Source organism: Miniopterus natalensis, chromosome 1, assembly GCF_054644295.1.
Source record: "Miniopterus natalensis isolate mMinNat1 chromosome 1, mMinNat1.hap1, whole genome shotgun sequence".
NCBI lineage: Eukaryota > Metazoa > Chordata > Mammalia > Chiroptera > Miniopteridae > Miniopterus > Miniopterus natalensis.
The window spans coordinates 60,254,264-60,274,399 of NC_142081.1; the positions used below are offsets into that span (position 1 = coordinate 60,254,264).

The following is a 20,136-nucleotide window of genomic DNA, read 5'->3' on the forward strand; positions in this document are numbered from 1 at the left end:
GTTCACCTCTAAACTGGCACCTGGAAACTAAGAGTTGAATGAACAGTCAGCTTAATATAGTTTAATATAATAATAAGTTATTTATATTTTTTAAAATATCCAAAGTGTTAAAAACTCCTACAATTCCTTTACTAAAGATAAAATATTTTAATTTTAAAATATTTTAAATTTAAATTTAATTTAAATAAAAATTCATTTAAATTTTTTCTTTTTAATAAACATTTCTTCTCAATAAATTTTAACATTAAATTTCCATATTAATAAAATACCAATAGCATCAACATCCCCAGGTTTGGGTCCTTGACAAACTCCTCGGCACTATGGACAACTCATAGTATCTCTTTGGGCCTTGGCACCTCATTTGTAAAATAAGAAGACTGGGCCAGGTATTTGAAACTGTTTTGCAGAATTCCTACTCCCCTTTTTAATATACTTAGAGTTCCATTTTTAAATGAGAGTACTAATTATGTTTATTAGATACTAATTGTTCCATTTTAAACTAACCAAACACATAACTCTGAATTAACGCTTATCATCATCAAATGACCAGTGGGTAGAGATTTAGCAAAAAAAAAGCCAATACTTTAAGCAACCAATGCTTAGCTTTCATGTGCAAGTGTGAAATAGTTTTGAAATATGACATCAGACCCAAGAACCTTTTGGGCTTGAACTGTCAGGTAGGGAATTACTGAATCGGGCCTGAACAAATTCTTTTTTTTTTTTTTTTTTTTTAATATATCTTTACTGATTTCAGAGAGAGGAAAGGAAAGGGAGAGAGAGAGTTAGAAACATCAATGATGAGAGAGTCATTGATCCGAGCCCACAACCCGGGCATGTGCCCCAACCGGGAATCGAACCCTGATCGCCTGGATCCTAGGTCAATGCTCAACCACTGAGCCACACCCGGCCGGGCCTGAACAAATTCTTTGTGTTACTTATACTCAGGGCTATTTGTGCACACAGGTATGAGCTGTGCATGTCTATGGTATTATGTAAATACCGTTTTTTGTATTAGAATATTATGCCATTGGATCTCTTTGCATATCATCAATATCTCCTCCAATATTTAACATTTAAAATTTAACCTGGCTGAATTTCTAGAGCTCCCAGTGCTACATATCTGCTTTACTTTCCCTGCCTGCAAACTGTAGGAGTGGTTTCTTTACATTGTAGTCTACATGTGCCCTGTGAAAGCTGTTTTAAAGAGCTGAGGGTAGATACATGCCGCATGTAACCCCTCATGTCTTTTTAAAGGCCAATACTAATTAAGAATTGAAAGTGGTCTGTAGACTCTTCAACCCACTCCTTTCCATCCCTAGCACCCTGCCTGCCACACTAAGTGTCCAAAAGACTGAGCGACTCTGCTTGACCTGTGCACAATCACATTTTAATCCATCCCATATGTGAATTCTGCTGATCACAGGATGATGTCCATCCAAGGGCTACAAGAGTTCTGGAAAGTTTTTTTAAAAAGTCTCCCTTCTTATATAAATATTCAGGAAAATGGAAGAAGTCCCTGTTGTGTTCTGCTTTTCAGCAGCTCAGTTAAGTGTGGGTTACTACGCCAAAGATCTGGGTCCCATCTGATGCCTGTAGAAAGAATACAAACCAGGTTATCCCATGAGGTGTTCATCATGGCCAATGAGATCAAATGCAAGATTTTAGGAGCAGGAAATGTGCCAGGGAAGCAAGAGCTTCAATTCAGTTCTGAGGTGTGAGAAGACCCAGGTGGGGTGGGGTGCGGGATGGGTGGATATCCATGAATCCGCAGAGCTCTGTGCCTCATTCTAGTCCCATAGAATCTATTTCAGAATAGGATAGCTAGTACGAGGCCTGCTCAGCAGGAGGTGCTACCAGGCATGGCCTTTACAGGGAGTGAAAGAGTAGTTCTGGTCTAGTGATGGAGAAAGAACAGGATGATTACAGCACATTAAGCCACAGCATGGAGAGGCTTTCTTTGATCACAGCACTGGTTTCCCTCTTCCCTTAATCCCATGTTGCCATGGTACCTGTTAACACTCAAGGGAAAAACTGTCTGTGAGGTGGCAGAAGTGCTGCTGCCTCACTGCAACAAGAATTTGGTGACATTTTCTGGTATCACAAATTCACAGAAAGAGCTATAATAACACCATTAGAAGGTACTTACACTATTAGGAGACAAAGACAGATTGCAAAATTTAGCTTCCACTTCTCTCCTCGTCAGCTTTTCTGTCTAATGTAGAAGAAAAAGGTAACAATGAGAGTGACCAAATGGCCCTAAACAAGATACAATTTCCAGGATAATTCTGATAAGTACAGTCTTCATTTTGGACAAACTGCTCCTAATCATGAAGGATGTATTAATTCTGTGATTTACAAATTTTCCCCCCCATTTCACATAAAACTATAACTAACATTGTTTTAAAATTTGAAAAACCCTGACATGAAAGAATTAAAAAAGGCAACTCAAGAGTTGGATAGGCTTAATAAGGGTGTTTCTGTTTGGGTTGGGAGGGAGTCACCTGGTATGTGCTCCCCTAATAAAAACCACGTACTGACAGGCTCAGCATTTCATACCACGCTGGCAGTTAGGCTGACCTGAGGCCCCTCTGCAAGACCCCTGGGGCTTCTGCCAGTGTCTGACTGACATCATACAGTATCTGTCACTGCTAAACAGCAGCAGCACTTTTGGGGGAGGAGAGAACCACTGGAAACAAACAGTAATGTCAGGGGCCTCGAGGTATACTTGCCAGATGCAAGGAAAGCTAGTTAAGCCTTTTGGTGTATAAAACACAACCACTGCTTGTTCTGCCTTAACTACAGACTGGTACTGTTAGTGACTGAATCTCCTCGATGCCTCTTATTATAAAAACAATGTTTAATATGAAAAAAAGTTATAGAAGATAAGCAAGCATTCACTTCCATCCCAGCCTCCGAATATCACACTATTTAAAAGTTTCAATGTTTTCCCTCCAGGCTCTGCACATACTATAGAGTAGTTGATACTACGATGTGGCTAATTCGGAAGAGGAACTGGAGGTGCCACTGCCCCAGTCCCACAGGAAGGAGGCGGTAAATGAGGCTCCAGCAGATTTAAACCACTCTCCCCCAATCCAGCTGATCCAAATCTGCAAATGACTTGACTGATAAGCACAGGTAGGTTGAAAGAACGAGGGCAGGACATAGCCTTTTATTCTCAATATTGACACTCCCTTCTCTTGGCCGCTGTAAATTAAGTATAATAACAGCACTTGTGAGGATGGAGTGAGTTAATCCATGTAAAGAGATTAGAATAATGCTCGCCACATGGGTAGGTCCTCAATAAAGGCCATTATTGGCAAGTATCAGGACTGATTTTTTTTGCCTCCAGAAGTAGGTTAGTGAAGAACTTTATTACCTTGCAAATGAAATAAGACAATCTGATCTTTTAAAATCAGAAGTTACCCTTAAAAAAGCACCCTGGAGGTTACCACTAGTACAAGGCTTAGTCCAGAATAAAAGCTCAACTTGTTAACTGTTGATATAATCAGAGAATTGGTTCTTTTACCTTATAACAATGAGGAAAGGAGATAAACTCCCAAGTCAGTGCTATGGTTACATCAGTAAGAAAATGTCCATGAACTATTCTTATCCTTCAATATTAAGTCAAAGTAATTAAATGCTTACCACGGCATCATACAGAATAATGTAGACCTGGCTGAGTTTATCTTCCGGGATCCCACAGTGTAAGAGTATTGCTTTCAATAACATGGTGTGGTTCAAGTACACACTGTAATTTCTTTCCTAGGATATGCCCCCAAAAGAGATTATTTTAATTATAAAAGCAATATAGGTACATGACCAAACCTAGGGTCTTACCACCAATTTACGATCCTAACACCTGAGAGGACTGAACATGAAGGATTGAATTTTAGCATATTGCTTTCTAGCTTATTTTTTCATATACATTCCTTTTACATTGTTGTAATCAAAGAGTAAAGTATATTTTAACACTTTATTACACACACCAAAGATACTTTGGCCTTCAGCTATGTTAAAAAAGCTGAGCAAATTCACAGATTTCAAGAGGGAAAGGATCTGGTTCAATGGCTGGTGAAATAGCTATTCTTGCTTTCGTCCACACAAGCCAATTAATGAGTGTTCAGAGTCATGAGCTGTGTGCTGAGCTAGGTGCAGTGGGGCATGCAGAAAAGCAGCCACATGGGTTCTGCCCTGAAAGAGCACATACTCTGGGCGAGTTCTGCCTCAGGGAGCTCACCCTAGTCTTTCCCTTCCCCTCCCCTCCCCCCCAGGTGTTACCTTTGCCCACCCCCACCTCATGCTCCAAGGGCCCTTCTTCGGCCTCTGTATACCTTGTTTCCTGAGCCTACGCAGCCCAGCTGGCTCACTTCTACTACTTCTGTAACTTTCTAAATAAACTTTCCCTAATAATTTGAAAAAACAAACAAAACACACACTCTGAACAACTGACAACAAACACAACTCAAGGAAGCAGGTGATATCTCCTCTCAAGTGCTGTGAGAGTTGAAAAAGAAAGGTTTGCTAGCCCATTAGTGGAGGAGCAGTCAGGCTTCCTTGGGGAGAAAGGACCCAAACCATGGCTGGGTACTGAAAAGTCTTTCAAGACAAGGGACACCGTGACTGACAGCGCTGCGGGGGGAGTGAACAGCGCAGGCGCATGGGATGGGGAGGGAAGGCCCGAGGACAGCACACCCTTGTGCCAGTCTCCAGTGGCTCTGGAGCAGACAGACATGATCAAAAGTGACATTGGGGAGTTGAGAGACTGGGTGTAGGAGGCAGCCACAAGGACTCTGGAGAGGCTAGAATGTGCTGAAAAAGCATCCCAGGAATCTTAGCCTAATTTCTTGCATTTTGGAAGAATGGGCAGAAAAACAACACCCTTCTCCCAAAACAAAACAAACAAAAACAAAGGCTGTTCACGTCAAGGCTGAGGTAAGAGCCTGAGGTAAACATCGAACTCTTCTGTCACTTTAGTAAAAATGTGGTGCACTGTCAGCACACACTGAGGAGCAGTCCTGCGGCCGGTGCCCCCACCTCACGTTGGATGGGAGGACTCTGGTGGGATAACCTCAGAATATTAGAATACGGAAAGGAACCTGAAGGGCCGGAAACTCCTGGATGATTTCATAGATGGTATAGATGACTTCAGCAGTGGGCAGAGAGCTGTTGGTGGTAGAGGTGATGATATCAAAAGCACATTCCAGAAGTTCTTTGGGATGAAATCGGTCTAACTTGCGAGGTCTGAAGACACGTTCTATGCAGTATCTGGAGAGAGAAACTGGATTTCTAAGGTCATTGCTCACTGGGAACAAATATGCATAAGAAATCATTGAACAAGATAAAAGTAACAAATATGAAAACAATCAGTGGTATGACCAAGAAAGCTTAAAGACAGATTTGCCCAGAACAATCTTGCCTTGTGATCTAGGTTCCAACTCCTAGCCTTCGCATTACTAAACTACAAGGCTTATTTTTTTTTCATTAAATGTCTGAAACAGAGATGAAATTACACACAAAAATAACTTTACCTTAAGCGCTTGCTTTCTACACAGTGATACCCACACCTCAGAACTATGACTATTAACTTCACCTGCAGCTGAGAATAAAAGCATGTTAAAGAGCTTTGATTTCTTCTGAGGAAAGGAGCCTTAAGGTAGGATACCTCGTTGACAACAGTACTGCTCCAATTCAGGAAGCCCGCGGTGTTAGACTCCTGCGGTATCTGAACGTACAGAAAATACCCCCCATGCTAAGTGCACGGAGCTCCTCAGTGTTCGCACTCCTGCTTGGTTTACTCCGCTGCCCTGCACACAGATTTTGTTCAGTTACCTGTGCAGGCAGTTTTCACACAGGGACCATTGCCCATTTACCCCTCCAAATATATTTTAAAAGGGGCCATCTCTGATCCAAGAACAGCCAGATTTTTTCCCCCAAGCCACTATTTGTGAAAATAATTAGTTATGTTGCTTGGGGATATTTAGAAGTCACAGAGTAGACTGTAGGAGCTTCAGGGTACCTACCTGACTGCTACCGTCCTGAAGGGGAGGCTGACTCTCCTCACCACTTTATAGAAAGGGCTACTGTGCCTGGGTTTTTATGATCATATTCCAAGCGCAATACTTTAAACCTCAAATTCTTTACTGTGTAAGGATCACAGAAAATAAAACATTCTTTCTGGTTCCCCCCACCCACACCCACCAAATGAAACCTCCATTGTTTCTTACCGTTTTAAGTTCAATATATTATTTCTTGCCACATATCTTGCAAAAGGAACCTGAGAAATAAAGTTGCAAAGGTCAATGTCAAGATGTGCCAACTAGCACACTCCTTTTGGTTTTTAAATAACAGCTTTATTGAGATATAACTCATAGACCATAGAGTTCACCCTTTTCAAGTGTACAATCCAGTGGTTTTCAGTACATTCACAAAGTTGTGCACTGCGTGTCATGCACGATCCTTAAAATGTTCCTGTCAGCCAGCAGCAGACCCACTGCTGGACAGACCACCAACCATATTCATTGTGGTATTTCTTTGGTTTTTAAGTTTGAGAAAAATTCACTTTTAAATATACTCTGGAAAATTTTATTATGCCAAGTTAAAATGAGTGCAAGTTATTTGTGAATTTTTAAAAAGTGTCATTTATGATATTGCAATCAAAATGGGTATGCTCTCTTGTGGTGAATTTCCTAATGTTCCTATTGATCTTTTAGGAGAAATTTGTAATAACTACCAACTAATAATCATCACAACTTGTAAAACCATTTTCAGATTGCCCCAAGAGATCTGAAAGCATCATTAACTAATGGGTCAGATTCTAAAGGGAAATTACTTTTTATCTTTTGTAACTGACTATCAGCTCACAGAAAGGGAGCTCATGTTTAAAATCTACACTTTAGTCTCCTAACATCTAGAGAAGAAGTGGCCAGTTTTATTTTTTTAATCCTCACCGGAGGATATTTTTTCCATTGCTTTTTAGAGAGAGTGGAACAGAGAGAGAGACATGGATGTGAGAGACACACATCAATTGGCTGCCTCCTGCACATGCCCCAACTGGGGCCGGGGATCGAGCCACCAACCGAGGTGTGTGCCCTCGGCTGGAACTGAACCCGGAACCCTTCAGTTCGAGGGCTGCTGCTGTAACCACTGTGCCAAATCGGCTAGGGCAGAAGTGGTCAGTTTAAGTATCTCTATGTAAATGTCCGTACTTCTACCCTTTCTTCAACAGAGCCCAAATGTCTGATATGCTATTTATTCACCTCTCACTCAAAATAATCCAAAATCATTTTACTTACTGTATGAGAAAAACAAGCCAAGAATATGGAAGACATTTTTTCTTAAACCATAAAAGCAAAACATGTTCTTGCAATAAGCTACACAATACAGATATGAAAAAGAAAATGCCTTGATTCCATACCCTCTCCAGAAAAATAGTTAGAGGCTCAGCGTATTCTTTGACACTCACTCTACGGTGATACAGACAAGCTGGTGTTCGTGGTCATTCACATATATGTGAGCATGTTTATACCGCACACACACAAGGTATTACAAACATACAGTGTGCCTTATGCATACACTCAGTTTTTTTGTGTTTTTTTTTTTTAAAGTTTCTTTCTTTATAACAAAAATGGGATCATACTAGAGTTCCTTTGAAACATACTTTTTTCCCCAGCCAACACTATACCATGGACATTTCTACAGATCAAATATAGATGTGGATATACCTGAGTACATATATATATATTTTGATCTTATACCTCTTTAATAGTCCATAGTAAATTATTCAACAATTTTCCTATAGATGAACATGCAGTTTTCAATTTTTGACCACCAAAATAATATAACAATAAACATACTTTTAATATTCACACACCAATGTATTTTTATTTTCTTTAAATCAATTCCTCAAAGTGGAGTTGCTGGTTCACAGGGTATAGTTCGTGTTTCAAATTTTTATTTTGTTTTATTAAATACTTTCAGATTACTTTTCTAAAGGTTTAGCGATTTACATTCCCATCAGCAACATATGAAAGCACCTATTTTCCTACACCCTTGTCATCTCTGGATATTAAAAATTTTAATAGTTTTGCCAGTCTGATGGGTGAAGTGGAGATGCCTTTGCTTGGTATTTCCTCATTATTAGTGAGACTGAACATCTCAGAAGTTTATTAGCCCTGTGCATTTTCTTTTGAGAATTGTGTGGTTATATCCTTTGCTCATTTCTCTACTTTTCAGTGCTTTCTGTACATTAGGAGTGTTAAACTCTTGTCTGTCTTATGCATGTACAGTGCCACAGATGGGCTTGTCAGCAGCCAACCCTGTGACTGAACAACTGGTAAGAGTGTCACGTCAAAAGGAACCCTGGGGATTGAAAGGAAAGCAAGCATGAGTAAAATTCAGCACACCCAGTTAGCAGAGACACTGCTGTTATAAGAATTTAATTGTTCTTGCCTGGCCGGGCGTGGCTCAGCGGTTAAGCATCGACCTAGGATCCAGGCGATTGGGGTTCGATTCCCAGTCAGGGCATATGCCCGGGTTGCGGGCTGCAGCCGATCAATGACTCTCTCATCATTGATGTTTCTCTCTCCCTCTCTCTCCCTCTCCTTTCCTCTCTCTGAAATCAATAAAGATATATTTTTAAAAAAAAGAATTTAATTGTTCTAGACATCAACATGATAGGAAGTTACCAAGGATCTACCCAGGAAGTAGAGAAAAAACTCCACTTATTATTTGTCTCAATTGGCCTAGTTAACTTGCTATGGTCACTCAGCAGAGCTAACCTTGAGGTATAGACATGGCACCTGCAAATATGCAGGGTCCCAGTTTCTAGGGCCAAAAGCACTTGTGCGATTAGCAAAGTGGATGCACACAGGGTCAAAGGATTACTAAATTCCAGTAATGCTCTCACCCTGACAACTTCATTAAGAAATAGGTTCCCTAAGGGTGACATTTAGATTATAAGTCCAGCCTAAACAAAACCAAAACCAAAAAGATTGGTGGGGGTAACCTTTTAACAGACGTGCCACCCCCGCGACCAGACATGGCATCCAAACTGCCAGCAGAGTGTGCCCAGCCTCACCCGCAGGTCGAAAGGAAGCATCACCAGCATCCCGCTGTGGTCCATGAATAAGGCGGCTTCGTTGTGCTCGTATATTTGCCTATTTCGGGGGAGCAGTAGTGGGGTACACAATTGGACAGCTCCTACACCAAAGTAGAGAAAAATAACTAATCATCAGGTTCTTGTTCTTCCTAGGAGGCAAGTTAAAAAGAACACAGACCTGACAGTGAGGTCCCCTGCTACAGGGACTGGGAATCATCATCAGTCTGTGGTCAGTTCTCAATGGAGAGCTCACCTAAGGTTAAGTTTGCAAATCTAGTCATATTTTTGGCTCTACAAATCAGAAAGTTTGTAATATTAAATCTGTTTCTCCTCAACAAGCTGTATTGTAAAAATAAGCTTAAATTTCATGTTAGTTGTTTGTAATTGTATTTAAAAGTAAAATATAATTGCACCCAAATCCATTAACAGTACTTTTTAATGTACTTTTAAAAAAAAGAACATCTTTTGAGAAGGCATATGGTTTTTTCAAAAGGACGTACCATGTCTTTTAAAGATGCGGACAATGGTTTCACACACATGCTGCTGTATCTTGGCTGTACGGACTGAAAAGTTGCCCTAAAATAGAACCAATTAAAATGTCATCAAAGCCTAATCAAAAGGATCACCTAAAATATTAATCTGTGGCTTGCAGTCGGAGTTATATTGCTTATTCTGAGGATCACAGAAGAGATGTCAACAAGTCAGTCCCTTTTTGAACAGGGAAGAGAAACCACAAGTCTTACAATGCGTCTTGCTTGAGGAGGGCCAGCTAGGTTCAGAGTCCAAGCTCTTAACCAAGTTGATATTTGCCTTTCAGAGAGACAGCTGATCAAATACGCACATTCACCCTGAGGACTCTCAGGGCCACTGTGGGGCAATCAGACAGCATCAGGCCCTCTCCCACAAGCTAAGGGATTCAGAGTGGGCCCCTTGAAAGCCAAGTGGCATTTAGATATTTTGTAAAGAGCTTTCCTTTTCACTTGTTTCTTATTGAAAAAGTAGTACCATCTCACTAGAGAAAATTTAGACACAATGGATAAGCAAAAAGACAAGAGTCACCCATAATTCTGTATCTTTCTAATATTGACAGCCAGCAAAATCTGTTTGGCCCCTAATATCTATACTGATCTCCTACAAACCTTATCATTACTTCCTCTGCTACTCTTTTAAAATTATATCATATTTTAAGCATACAGAAACATACAGACAATATAACAAAAATCTGTTATTCACCCACTCAACTTTATCAAATTTTAATATCTTGCTATATTGCTTCAGATCATGTTTTTTTGTTTTTTATCCCCTCTCCCTCCCTTTTGTTTTGTTTTTTAAAGAAAATGTTGACTCCCAAACCTGGGTGTGCTTTAGAAACCACCTGGGAGCTTTTAAACAGACTCTTGAAGTACCTCACACCTGAAGATTCTGTCTCCAGAATGGATGCAGGGTCTGGGCCCCTGTATGGTCGACGTGCAGCCAGCACTGGGAGATACTACCTGATCAGTAACTGAACTGGTTGCTTGTCTTTGGCTCTGGGCAGCTGGGCCAGGGCTCAGTCTCTAAAAGTACTCCTTCTAATCTCTTGGGTGGGTGGAAGGGGGTGGGTCAGAAATTCCTTCAAGTAAGTGATAAAAAGGGTGGTTCTTCCCAGACTAATGCATATGCACACATCTCGAATACACAGACCTCAGATTAAGAATTTATGTTAAAAGAACCATGAAAAATAAGAAACTGACTTGATCCTTCTATGAACCAGGTGAAGCTCTCTATTGAGCCTGGCTTAAGCCCACCTTCAGTATGTCGCTGTCATAGGTGTAATCGATGGCAGGCGGGATGCGCTGCGAGAAGATCTGGGCCATCATGTTGCGATAGGCCTTCCCGTCCACGTTGGCCAGGGTGTGGTGCAGCACCTCGTGCAGCTCCGACTCCTCCATCTGGGGCGGGGGCAGCAGCTCGCTCTTGAGCAGTTCCGTGGCTGTGGGCCGCTTTGCTGGATCGTGGTTCAACAGCCAGGAGATGACAGACTTCTGTAACAAAACCCAAGCATACACCGGTGATCAGAAGCAACAGGTGATGCTCAGGAATTCTCCTGACAAGCTGGTGGTTACTTCCAGTCAAAGAAAAGACACCACACTTCTTGCACTTAGTGGGTATGTTTTCATTTCTGGAAGTCTTTGAATTTGTCATTCCCCTTGCTGTACTTCAGTACTACCATAGTGTTGTGTAACAATGTAACATGAATATTTCTTAAAAGACAGAGGCTCTTTTTATATTTTAGTGACATAAACGACCCCCAAAATCCTCAACAACTAACTAGAAGCAGAGCTTAGGCCTTCTAAACACACAAAATAGTGTATCAAAAAAAAAAGTGAGAATATAAAACAAATACTTTTAGATGTCTAATTTTAGTATAAATTATAATGTGTAGTAACTTAGAGCAGTGTAAAACATGTTTTCATTTTTTCTTCTCCATTTATGTTACCTGCATTGATAGCATTCCCTTGAATTCTCTAGATTTATGTTACACTCTACCGTCACAGCTACCACCGCATTAAGCAGGGAACAATGGGAAGGTAATATAAACCTTCGAAAGGTTCCTTAATGATTCCTTAATTCTCTTGTTTACAATAAGGATTTACAAGGAATTACAGGAATATCTGAGATCAGAAAAATCTCAATTTTTAGATGAATCATATTAAGCATTTTCTAATTATATATCTTTAATATATGCTCCCCTCACCACCCCAATCCCCAAACTCCTACCCCAGGCCCAGGCTGAAATAAAAACAGGTAATTGCTTTTCGTGTAAAGAAAGAAACTGACATGTCACAACTTTTATGAAAAGTTATGTTGAATTAAACTGGTAAAAACAATAGCCTGAATTATTCAGCAAAACAGACCCCATTACACTGCTTAATTTCTGTGCGTGGCGAGCTTGTGTTACACTCATCTATAAGCATTTTCTATGCTGCCCCCTTTCAGGTGAAAAGCAGTGACTGTGATGTGGGAAGTGGCAGTGGTGGTGGTTTGGTTGTCAGTTTTATAGTCCAAACACAAATGCTCAAGGGTACCCAGTAAGTACTTGTCGTGATGGAGAACAATCACATTGTGAGAATGGTATGGACAGTTGCTTTCATGTTTGTAGTTTAATAAAGTTCCTGAGCCGCCACAGCTGCCAACATGTGGAAATACTGAGTAAGACTGACCTTGTTACAGGGAAAGGCTTTGAAATGAACATTTTCTTATGACATCCAGAAACACAAGAAAAAATAATAACAAAAGAAGTAGAAACATGACTCAATGTATTTTCTAGCGGTTCTTTACTAATTCAATAGATGAGGCAGAACAGGTTCCTCTAGCTATAAATGTCATAATAAGCACTACCGAGTTACAGGTTGCTAGTGCTGATATATAAATAAAGGGTATTGAGTCCCTTTATTTTACAAGTGAGAAAAACGAAAGTCTAGAAAAGTGAATTGTCCACCCAGATACATAACCAATTAGCAAGAAACAGCAAATTAATGCCATGTTCTAGCTAGGTTTCTATTCTCCTATTCCCCACATTAATACAGTTGTACACTGCTTAAAAACAGGGATACATTCTGAGAAATGAGCCCTTCGGCAATTTCATCATTGTGAGAACATCACAGAGTGTACTGACACAAACCTCGGTGGGGACATCTCACTACTATAATTGTGCGTGCTGTACTTTTATATGCCTGGCAGTGCTATAGGTTTGTTTACACCAGCACCACCACAAGCTCGTGAGTGTTGCATTGAGCTACAATGTTAAGATGGCTATGACAGCCCGGCCGGGCGAGGCTCAGCGGTTGAGCGTCGACCTGGGATCCAGGCGATCGGGGTTCGATTCCCGGTCAGGGCACATGCCCGGGTTGCGGGCTCGATCTATGACTCTCTCATCATTGATGTTTCTCTCTCTCTCTCTCTCTCCCTAACCCTTCCTCTCTCTGAAATCAATAAAGATATATTTAAAAAAAAAAGATGGCTATGATAACACTAGGCGATAGGAATTTTTCAGCTCCATTATCATCTTTTTTTAAAATATGTCTTTATTGACTTCAGAGAGAGGAAGGGAGAGGGCAAGTGCCCTGACCGGAAATCGAACAGCAATCTCCTAGATTCTAGGTCAATGTTTAACAGCTGAGCCACGCCGGCCGGGCTCCATTATAATTTTTTTTTTTTTAAACTTTTAAGAAGTTCTTTTTTTTTAATGTATCTTTATTGATTTCAGAGAGAGGAAAGGAGAGGGAGAGAGAGAGATAGAAACATTAATGATGAGAGAGTCACTGATCAGCTGCAGCCCGCAACCGGGGCATGTGCCCTGACCGGGAATCGAACCCTGATCTCCTGGATCCTAGGTCGACGCTCAACCGCTGAGCCACGCCCGGCCGGGCTCCATTATAATCTTAATGGGAATGCTATTGTATCTGCGGTCCATCGTTGACCCAAACATTGTTATGTGACAGTCGGTTTAAGGAATAAATGTCCATATGACAAGAGTATTAGCCACGGAACACTTCACCAAGACAAACAAGCAACTAAAAAGTGCACACCAGAAGTACAATACATAAATTCACTAATAATTATTCTTTTATATTAGCTGGATGCCAATACTAACCTATGATGAATTACATGCACACACTCAGATATTTATAGCATGGAAGAGAAATTATTTTCCTTTAAAATACTATAACTTCAGACTATCTGATCTTCCCCTTCACAATCTGAGCTACTTGAACCAGAAAACAGAACAAAATTATAGTTTTAAATTATTTTTCTTTTCTTAAACTCCCAAGCTTTCTCTAAAACAGTGAGCTGTAAAAGCATTCTCTCTTTTTTTTTTAACAGCTAAGGCAAGGTTCCAAATAGCACTCGAAAGCACAATGAACCACACAAAAGAATCCTGTACTTTGTTCATTTTCTGTGCCAATCCCTGGCACTTTATGGTGTATTTCAAGTCTAGTAACATTTTAAGTGCTTTATCTTTTGATTTCCCCCCCTACGTTGTTCCCAGGACACAAGAGAATGAGTGACAGAAGATTACTAATTGAAAAAGAAGAAAAATAGTAATTAAAACCCAAGTGTGAAGACAGTATTTAAAGCATCAGAAAATTACCTGCTTTGTATGTTCTCCATCATCAAAGTCTTCTGGAAACTTAGGCAAAGTGGGCTAAAAGAATATTACATTCAAATTAGCAAGCGCTTGGCAGACTGCCACAGTGAAAGCATTTATTCACTAGAGGTAAGAAATTCAAATACAGAAATGAAAATCTGCTAACAAGGGAACACTGAGGTGCCACCTTCTTGAAACCCGATGCCCATTCTTCCAAGTACATACATATTAATATACACTTTACCCAAGTGACAGCCTAGGTGATAGAAAGCACCTTATATGAGGACAAAGTATTTAAAAATCTAACGGTTTCAGAAAATGAGAAAGTAGCTTTTATGAAAAAAGGCAAAAATACCAAACCATCAACACAGAGTAACAGAAAAATATTAACCGAAACCTCTACTTCCCCCAAAGTACTCACCTTTCTGGTAAATAAGACCCTAAGTATAACATTAACTTGACAGTTTAGATATTCTTGAAAAGGGAGAACAAACATGACTTTTGACTAAAGAAAGGCACTTCATCAAGTCAAGGGAAGGGCACAGCAATCACTTTATTTACTCCCCTACTTTATGAACAAAGCTGTCCACGCTATACTGGCAGTAAAACAATTCAAAGGTTTTCCAAAACACTAGCTCTGCTCGGGAAGGAAAAGGAAGACGCTCGATCCCTCTTGCTCATCAATCTAAATCCCAATCACCCTCACCCAAACCTTACTCTCCACTTTCATCTTCATGCCTACTCTAATGAGCGTCCTTGACCTCGCACACTGTTAACATTAGTCCCTTTTTAATGTGGGTAATAACAGAGGCAAGGATTAATCCCAAGAACACAAATGGAAATTTCATTGGGGGAAAAATTCAAGTGGCTGATATTTTCCCCAGACCCCTTTTGACTTCTGGTTAAACCTTTTTAGGCACCAGCTGGAACCTTTAATTTTTAGAAGTAAATATCCATTATCCTTATAACCCATCCTCACTGCTGTGGCTGTATTGATATTATGCAAAAACTCCTGGATTTCTCCTTTGTTTTAAAATATAAGAGTAAATCTCTCAGGATCATTTTTAAAAAGCAACTATAACCGAGCAATTTCTCCAAGTAAGATTTCTAAAAATAAACAAAACTGGGGAGTTTCTCATCACTGGAGGTATGTAAGAGGTAGATTTCTACTTATTAGAAATATAGAAAACTATAACAAGGTTGCTTCCTCTATATTATAAATATCAGAAAAATATCCTGCACTGAATTCTGATGTCCATGCTAAGGTCTAGGTTATTGGAAAATGATGCACTAAAACATCTGATACATACATCTCTGAGTTGGTTGAGAACAAAGATCCTTTCTGAGGCTGTGACCATGGGGTGATAGGACATCTCAAAGAAGATGATTCCCAGGCTGAAGAGATCCACTTTCTGGAGAAAAAAGATTTGTATTTAGAGATTCTTAATATGAAATATTATTTACCAGGGAATTATTTCATGAGCACTTTTAACTGGAATTAAAGTCTGCACAAGTGAAAAACAAGCCAATTAAATAGAAAAAAATTAATTTCTTCTAAAGAAGCATAGGTATACAGTATAGATGAGATTAAATATTTGGCATGACGTCTCAACATTTTCCTTGAAAACTGTGACTGGTTTAGCTACATACACAGACAGAGATAACCACTGGCCAACCATTGAGGATAATAACTAAAGAGCAAGGACAACCGAAGTTTGTTGTAAGAATTTGCTTTGCATCTTTACTAATCTCAAAGTGAAACACAGACCAAACTCTGCAGTTAACAGCAAAGATCAGCTGTTGATTGCAAAGCTACTACCAAAGAGGCACAGGAATGGTACACAGAAAGATGATGTGACATATCCTAACGAAATAAAGTGCAAGTAATGAAGAGAAAGGTTGAGAGGGAGCTGCCAGAGGGAGGATGCTGTTCAGAGGGCAGTGTGCCTGAGGCAGCCGAGCACAGCGGCTGAGGGGGAGCCTGCTCGTGGGCACTGCACACAGGCACGGCAGCCACTTCCAAGAAAAACTCCTGAATGAATTTGGATTCAAGGATCAGCAGGAGAGCCTCTCTAATGATCACCAATGACCCCTGAAGTCTTAAAAGCAAACATTCAGTGTGGCACTTCCTACACGTGCTGGCTGTAGAAAATGTGGAACCCACAGAAAAGCACCGAGAATAAAATAGCAAGTGCTCAGTCCCACCACCCAAGGACAGTTACTGTTAGTGTCTAAGACACGCCCACTTCGTGCTTATTAAAATGTATACACACATGTACACGCTATACAACTAGAGCCAGTGCTATTCTTTATAACTTTTATCCCCTTAATTTTGTGAGAACATATTCAAATACTGTATCATTTTCCTAAAACAAGCTTCTAAAATATGATTTAAATGACATACAGTATTCAATTACGTGGAAGTGACATAATTTATTTAACCAGTTCTCTATTTTTAAACACTTTCGTCACTTTTCACTGTTATAAATAATACTATGGAGAATACCCTTTACGCTAATCTTTTTGGACCACCCCGGTTGTTTCCTTTGGGTACATTTCAAAAGGTGGAACTGATGGGCCAAAGAGTAGAGTCCCCTTTAAGGATTTCATCATGGTATTCCAACCTGCACTCAGAAAGATGACAGAGGTCCCCTCCCACACCCGCGGTGTGTGCATGTCCATCTCCCCTCGCCCTCACCTCACTCTCCATGGGTCTGTCAGAGGTCTGTCTTAACTTTCTGTCACTGCTAAGTGCTCCCTGTTGGAGCCAAACCCGGTCTTGTGTTTCCACTACAAGCCTAAAAATATGTTTTGATGTGAAATGCCTGCCTAATATATTTTAAAAATTTAGCTCTACAACTCTTGCCCTAAGTGATCTCATCCAGTCTCATGGTTTTAAATCCCATCTCTGTGTGCTCATGCCTCTCAATTTTATACTTCTTACTCTGGCCTTTCTTAGTCTTGAGCCTGAGTCTCTTGCAACCTGCTGGACATCTCCAGTTGGATTTCTCATGAGGCATTTCAAGCTTAACATCTCAAATGGAATTTTTCTGCCATTGTCTCCTCCTTCTTCCCCACATCTTTCCTCAGGTTTTCTCATCTCATTCAACTTCCCTTCTCCCAGCTGCTTCAGGCAGAAACCTGAGCAGTGTCCTGTTTTCCTCCCTTTTCCTCACCCAAATCCACTCCATGAGGAAACCCTGTGAACCCCTGCCTCCTCAAATGATCTTGTATCAGCATGCTTCTCCACACCTCACTTGCTGCCGCTCTGGTTCCAGATACCAGCTGCTTCGGACTTCTGCAAAGCCTCCAAGCAGCAGCAAGACTGAACTCTTGCTCAAGATCCTTCAGTGGGCCCTGCACATGGCCCTTATCACAGCTAAGCTGGCCCTGCATGATCTGACCCCTGCTCCCTTTCCGGGTTCACTTCGAGCCTCTTCCCCACTGCTCACCACACTGCAGCCACACAGGCCTTCTCTTGGATGCCTTAATCGTGCCAAGCGAGTTCTCATCCAGTCTTCTCCTTATGCGTGCTATTTCTGTGTCTCCCGTTTTGCCTCCCAAACATGCTCCAGCCTCCAACTCTGCAAGGTTTGTCCCTTCTCTTTTATCCTAAAAGTCACCTTCTTAGAAACCTTTCTCTGGTCCAATGTAAAGACAATGTCCCTATTGTTCTGTGGTCAATGGACTCCTTTTCTTCTTAGCTCTTATTGGATGAGCTCTTGGAAGGCTGGAATAAGATATTTATCCTATTACTTGACTGCCTTATTCCCTGTGTTCTTGGGGCATGGCCTGGACCACGGTAAGTTCAAATCTTCTTTGAATGGATGGAGAGACTGTAAGCTATCTCTGCAATAATTGTGCCAGCTTCAGTCACTGTCCTTGGGCAACCCATGTCCTGTCTATAGTGTAGTCATTCAATACACATATGGATATATTTCAAGTGAATAAAATGTTCCTGACTATTTCAGCTGGTAACTAAATCCCAAATGCCATGACCTTGATGTTCGCACTATTATCTCACTCTTGAGACCTTTCTTTCTCTCCCCAAAGCTTCCCCTTTACCTGGTTGTATGCAGATTTGGTGCTTCCTTGGACCTCTGGGCTTACATACAGAGCAGTGCCAACCATCCCAGTCAAATGACCTGCATGGAAGAAGGCGAGGGAAGGCTTTCCAATAATAGGACTCACAGAGAAGGCAATTTAAAAAAAAACAAACATTTAAAAAAAGTTGATTCCATAGAGAGGAAGGGAGAGAGAAACATCGATTGGTGCCTCTTGCACATGTCCCGAGTGGGGGCTGAACCTGTAATCTGGGTATGTGCCCTGACCGGTAATCGAACCCACAACCTTTTGGTGTATGGGACAATGCTCCAACCAACTGAGCCACACCAGTCAGGGCTCAAATTTGTATTTAAAAACAAAAAAAGTTTCTCCCAATACGCCAAAGTTGTGGGTTCGATCCCAAGTCAGGGCACATACAAGAATCAACCAATGAATGCATAAATAAGTGGAACAAATTGATGTTTCTCTCTCTTTCTCTTCCTCTCTCTCTCTGAAATAAATCAATAGCAAAAGGTTTCTTAAGAATGAGGCATGATCTGTTAATTGTTCACACTACTCACAGGAAGAAACAGTGTGCATTTCATAATAAATCAACACTAAGCCATGTATGACCACACACTCTGTTCCACATAGGATGTCTGCTGCTGCAGAGGAGAGGCGGTCCAGACAGAAGACCCAATAGGCCCTGATGTGACCGCACATTTCCACAGGGGTCTGACAAAGTATAACTGTCTATCCATGGGAGTCAATACTCTAACTGAACCTGTAATTTCTTGACTTTCTGAAGAAAATTAATATAATAAACAGGAAAAAAATAATTAAAGCATTTTCATAATTTTGTTAATGTAATGATTAATTATAATTTGCCTTACAATAAAATCTTTACGAATGAAAACAGGATTCGAATTAAGAAATTTTATACTGTAGGGCAGATCTTATGTTAAGCATTCTTATCACAAAATAAATTAATAATAATAATTAATAAGAGGGCAGAAGAAAACTTCTGGAGGTGATGGACGTTTGTGGCATAGGTGACTGTGAGGGTTTCCTGGGTGTCTATGTATCTACAAAGCCCTCAGGTTGTACACACCACATATGTACAGCTTCTTGTATGTAAAAATATAAGAAGAGAGAAAAAAAGAAAAATTGTGGTCTGCTTTTTTATACATGAATTAAATATACTGGATTTACCTGAAGGGTCTGATTTAATTAAATGATCTCCTGATGCATCATCTTGTTTGCCATCAGCCTAAAAACACAAGCAAGCCAAATATCATTAAAATGTTATATTATTCCATCAGAATGGCTTATTTGTGAAGACTGAATGAAAAATATCACACAGAAACCAGAATAATGATAATGTGTGTTTTCTGAGCTTTAAAATGTTTTGTTTACTTGGCCCACTAATGCAAAGGTTACCAGAAACCAAACAAGATCAAGAAGGAGGGCAATTCACTGTAGAACTGTTTCCTTCGTGACAGAAGCCCCTGGAAACTCACAGAAGCCAATGCGAGAACAGAATCTATTTACTAGGAAGGGTAAGAATACACTAACCACCACCACCTCACTTTCTAACCTTCCCATTTATCTGGGTCAATTTTCATTCTTTTTTCCTAGAAGCTGGTCACCAAATCTATCCCACTATCACTGCTAACACCTCTTAAGTACCCTCACCTTCTTCCACTGTATCTGTGACAGAGCTGCCTCACCTATTACCCTAAACCACTACTTTGCTGACATCACTCCACAGGTCACTATTACAAGCACCACCATCGATATTAGCAGCCTTAACATTCTCGGTGCCAGGCACTGTCCACCTGCTTTACCTGTAGTCTTATTTTAT

General features: G+C 40.5%; 1 protein-coding gene across 5 annotated transcripts in view; it reads right to left on the reverse strand.

Annotated features, from left to right (window-relative positions):
• EIF2AK4 (eukaryotic translation initiation factor 2 alpha kinase 4) overlaps positions 1-20,136 on the reverse strand; it is an 89,798-nt gene that overhangs the window by 19,476 nt on the left and 50,186 nt on the right. For all 5 annotated transcript variants that reach the window (XR_015715314.1, XM_087822340.1, XM_087822338.1 and 2 more), the window contains 11 exons: positions 19,485-19,542; positions 18,294-18,373; positions 15,539-15,640; positions 14,232-14,285; positions 10,885-11,121; positions 9,598-9,673; positions 9,077-9,198; positions 6,225-6,274; positions 5,097-5,265; positions 3,646-3,762; positions 2,147-2,212 (listed from right to left, as the gene is read on the reverse strand). Coding sequence is in view for 4 of the 5 variants with exons in the window: in XM_087822340.1 (XP_087678466.1) it covers positions 2,147-2,212; positions 3,646-3,762; positions 5,097-5,265; positions 6,225-6,274; positions 9,077-9,198; positions 9,598-9,673; positions 10,885-11,121; positions 14,232-14,285; positions 15,539-15,640; positions 18,294-18,373; positions 19,485-19,542 (1,131 nt within the window). In the remaining variant the exon portion in view is untranslated. The remainder of the gene's footprint in view (positions 1-2,146; positions 2,213-3,645; positions 3,763-5,096; positions 5,266-6,224; positions 6,275-9,076; positions 9,199-9,597; positions 9,674-10,884; positions 11,122-14,231; positions 14,286-15,538; positions 15,641-18,293; positions 18,374-19,484; positions 19,543-20,136) is intronic.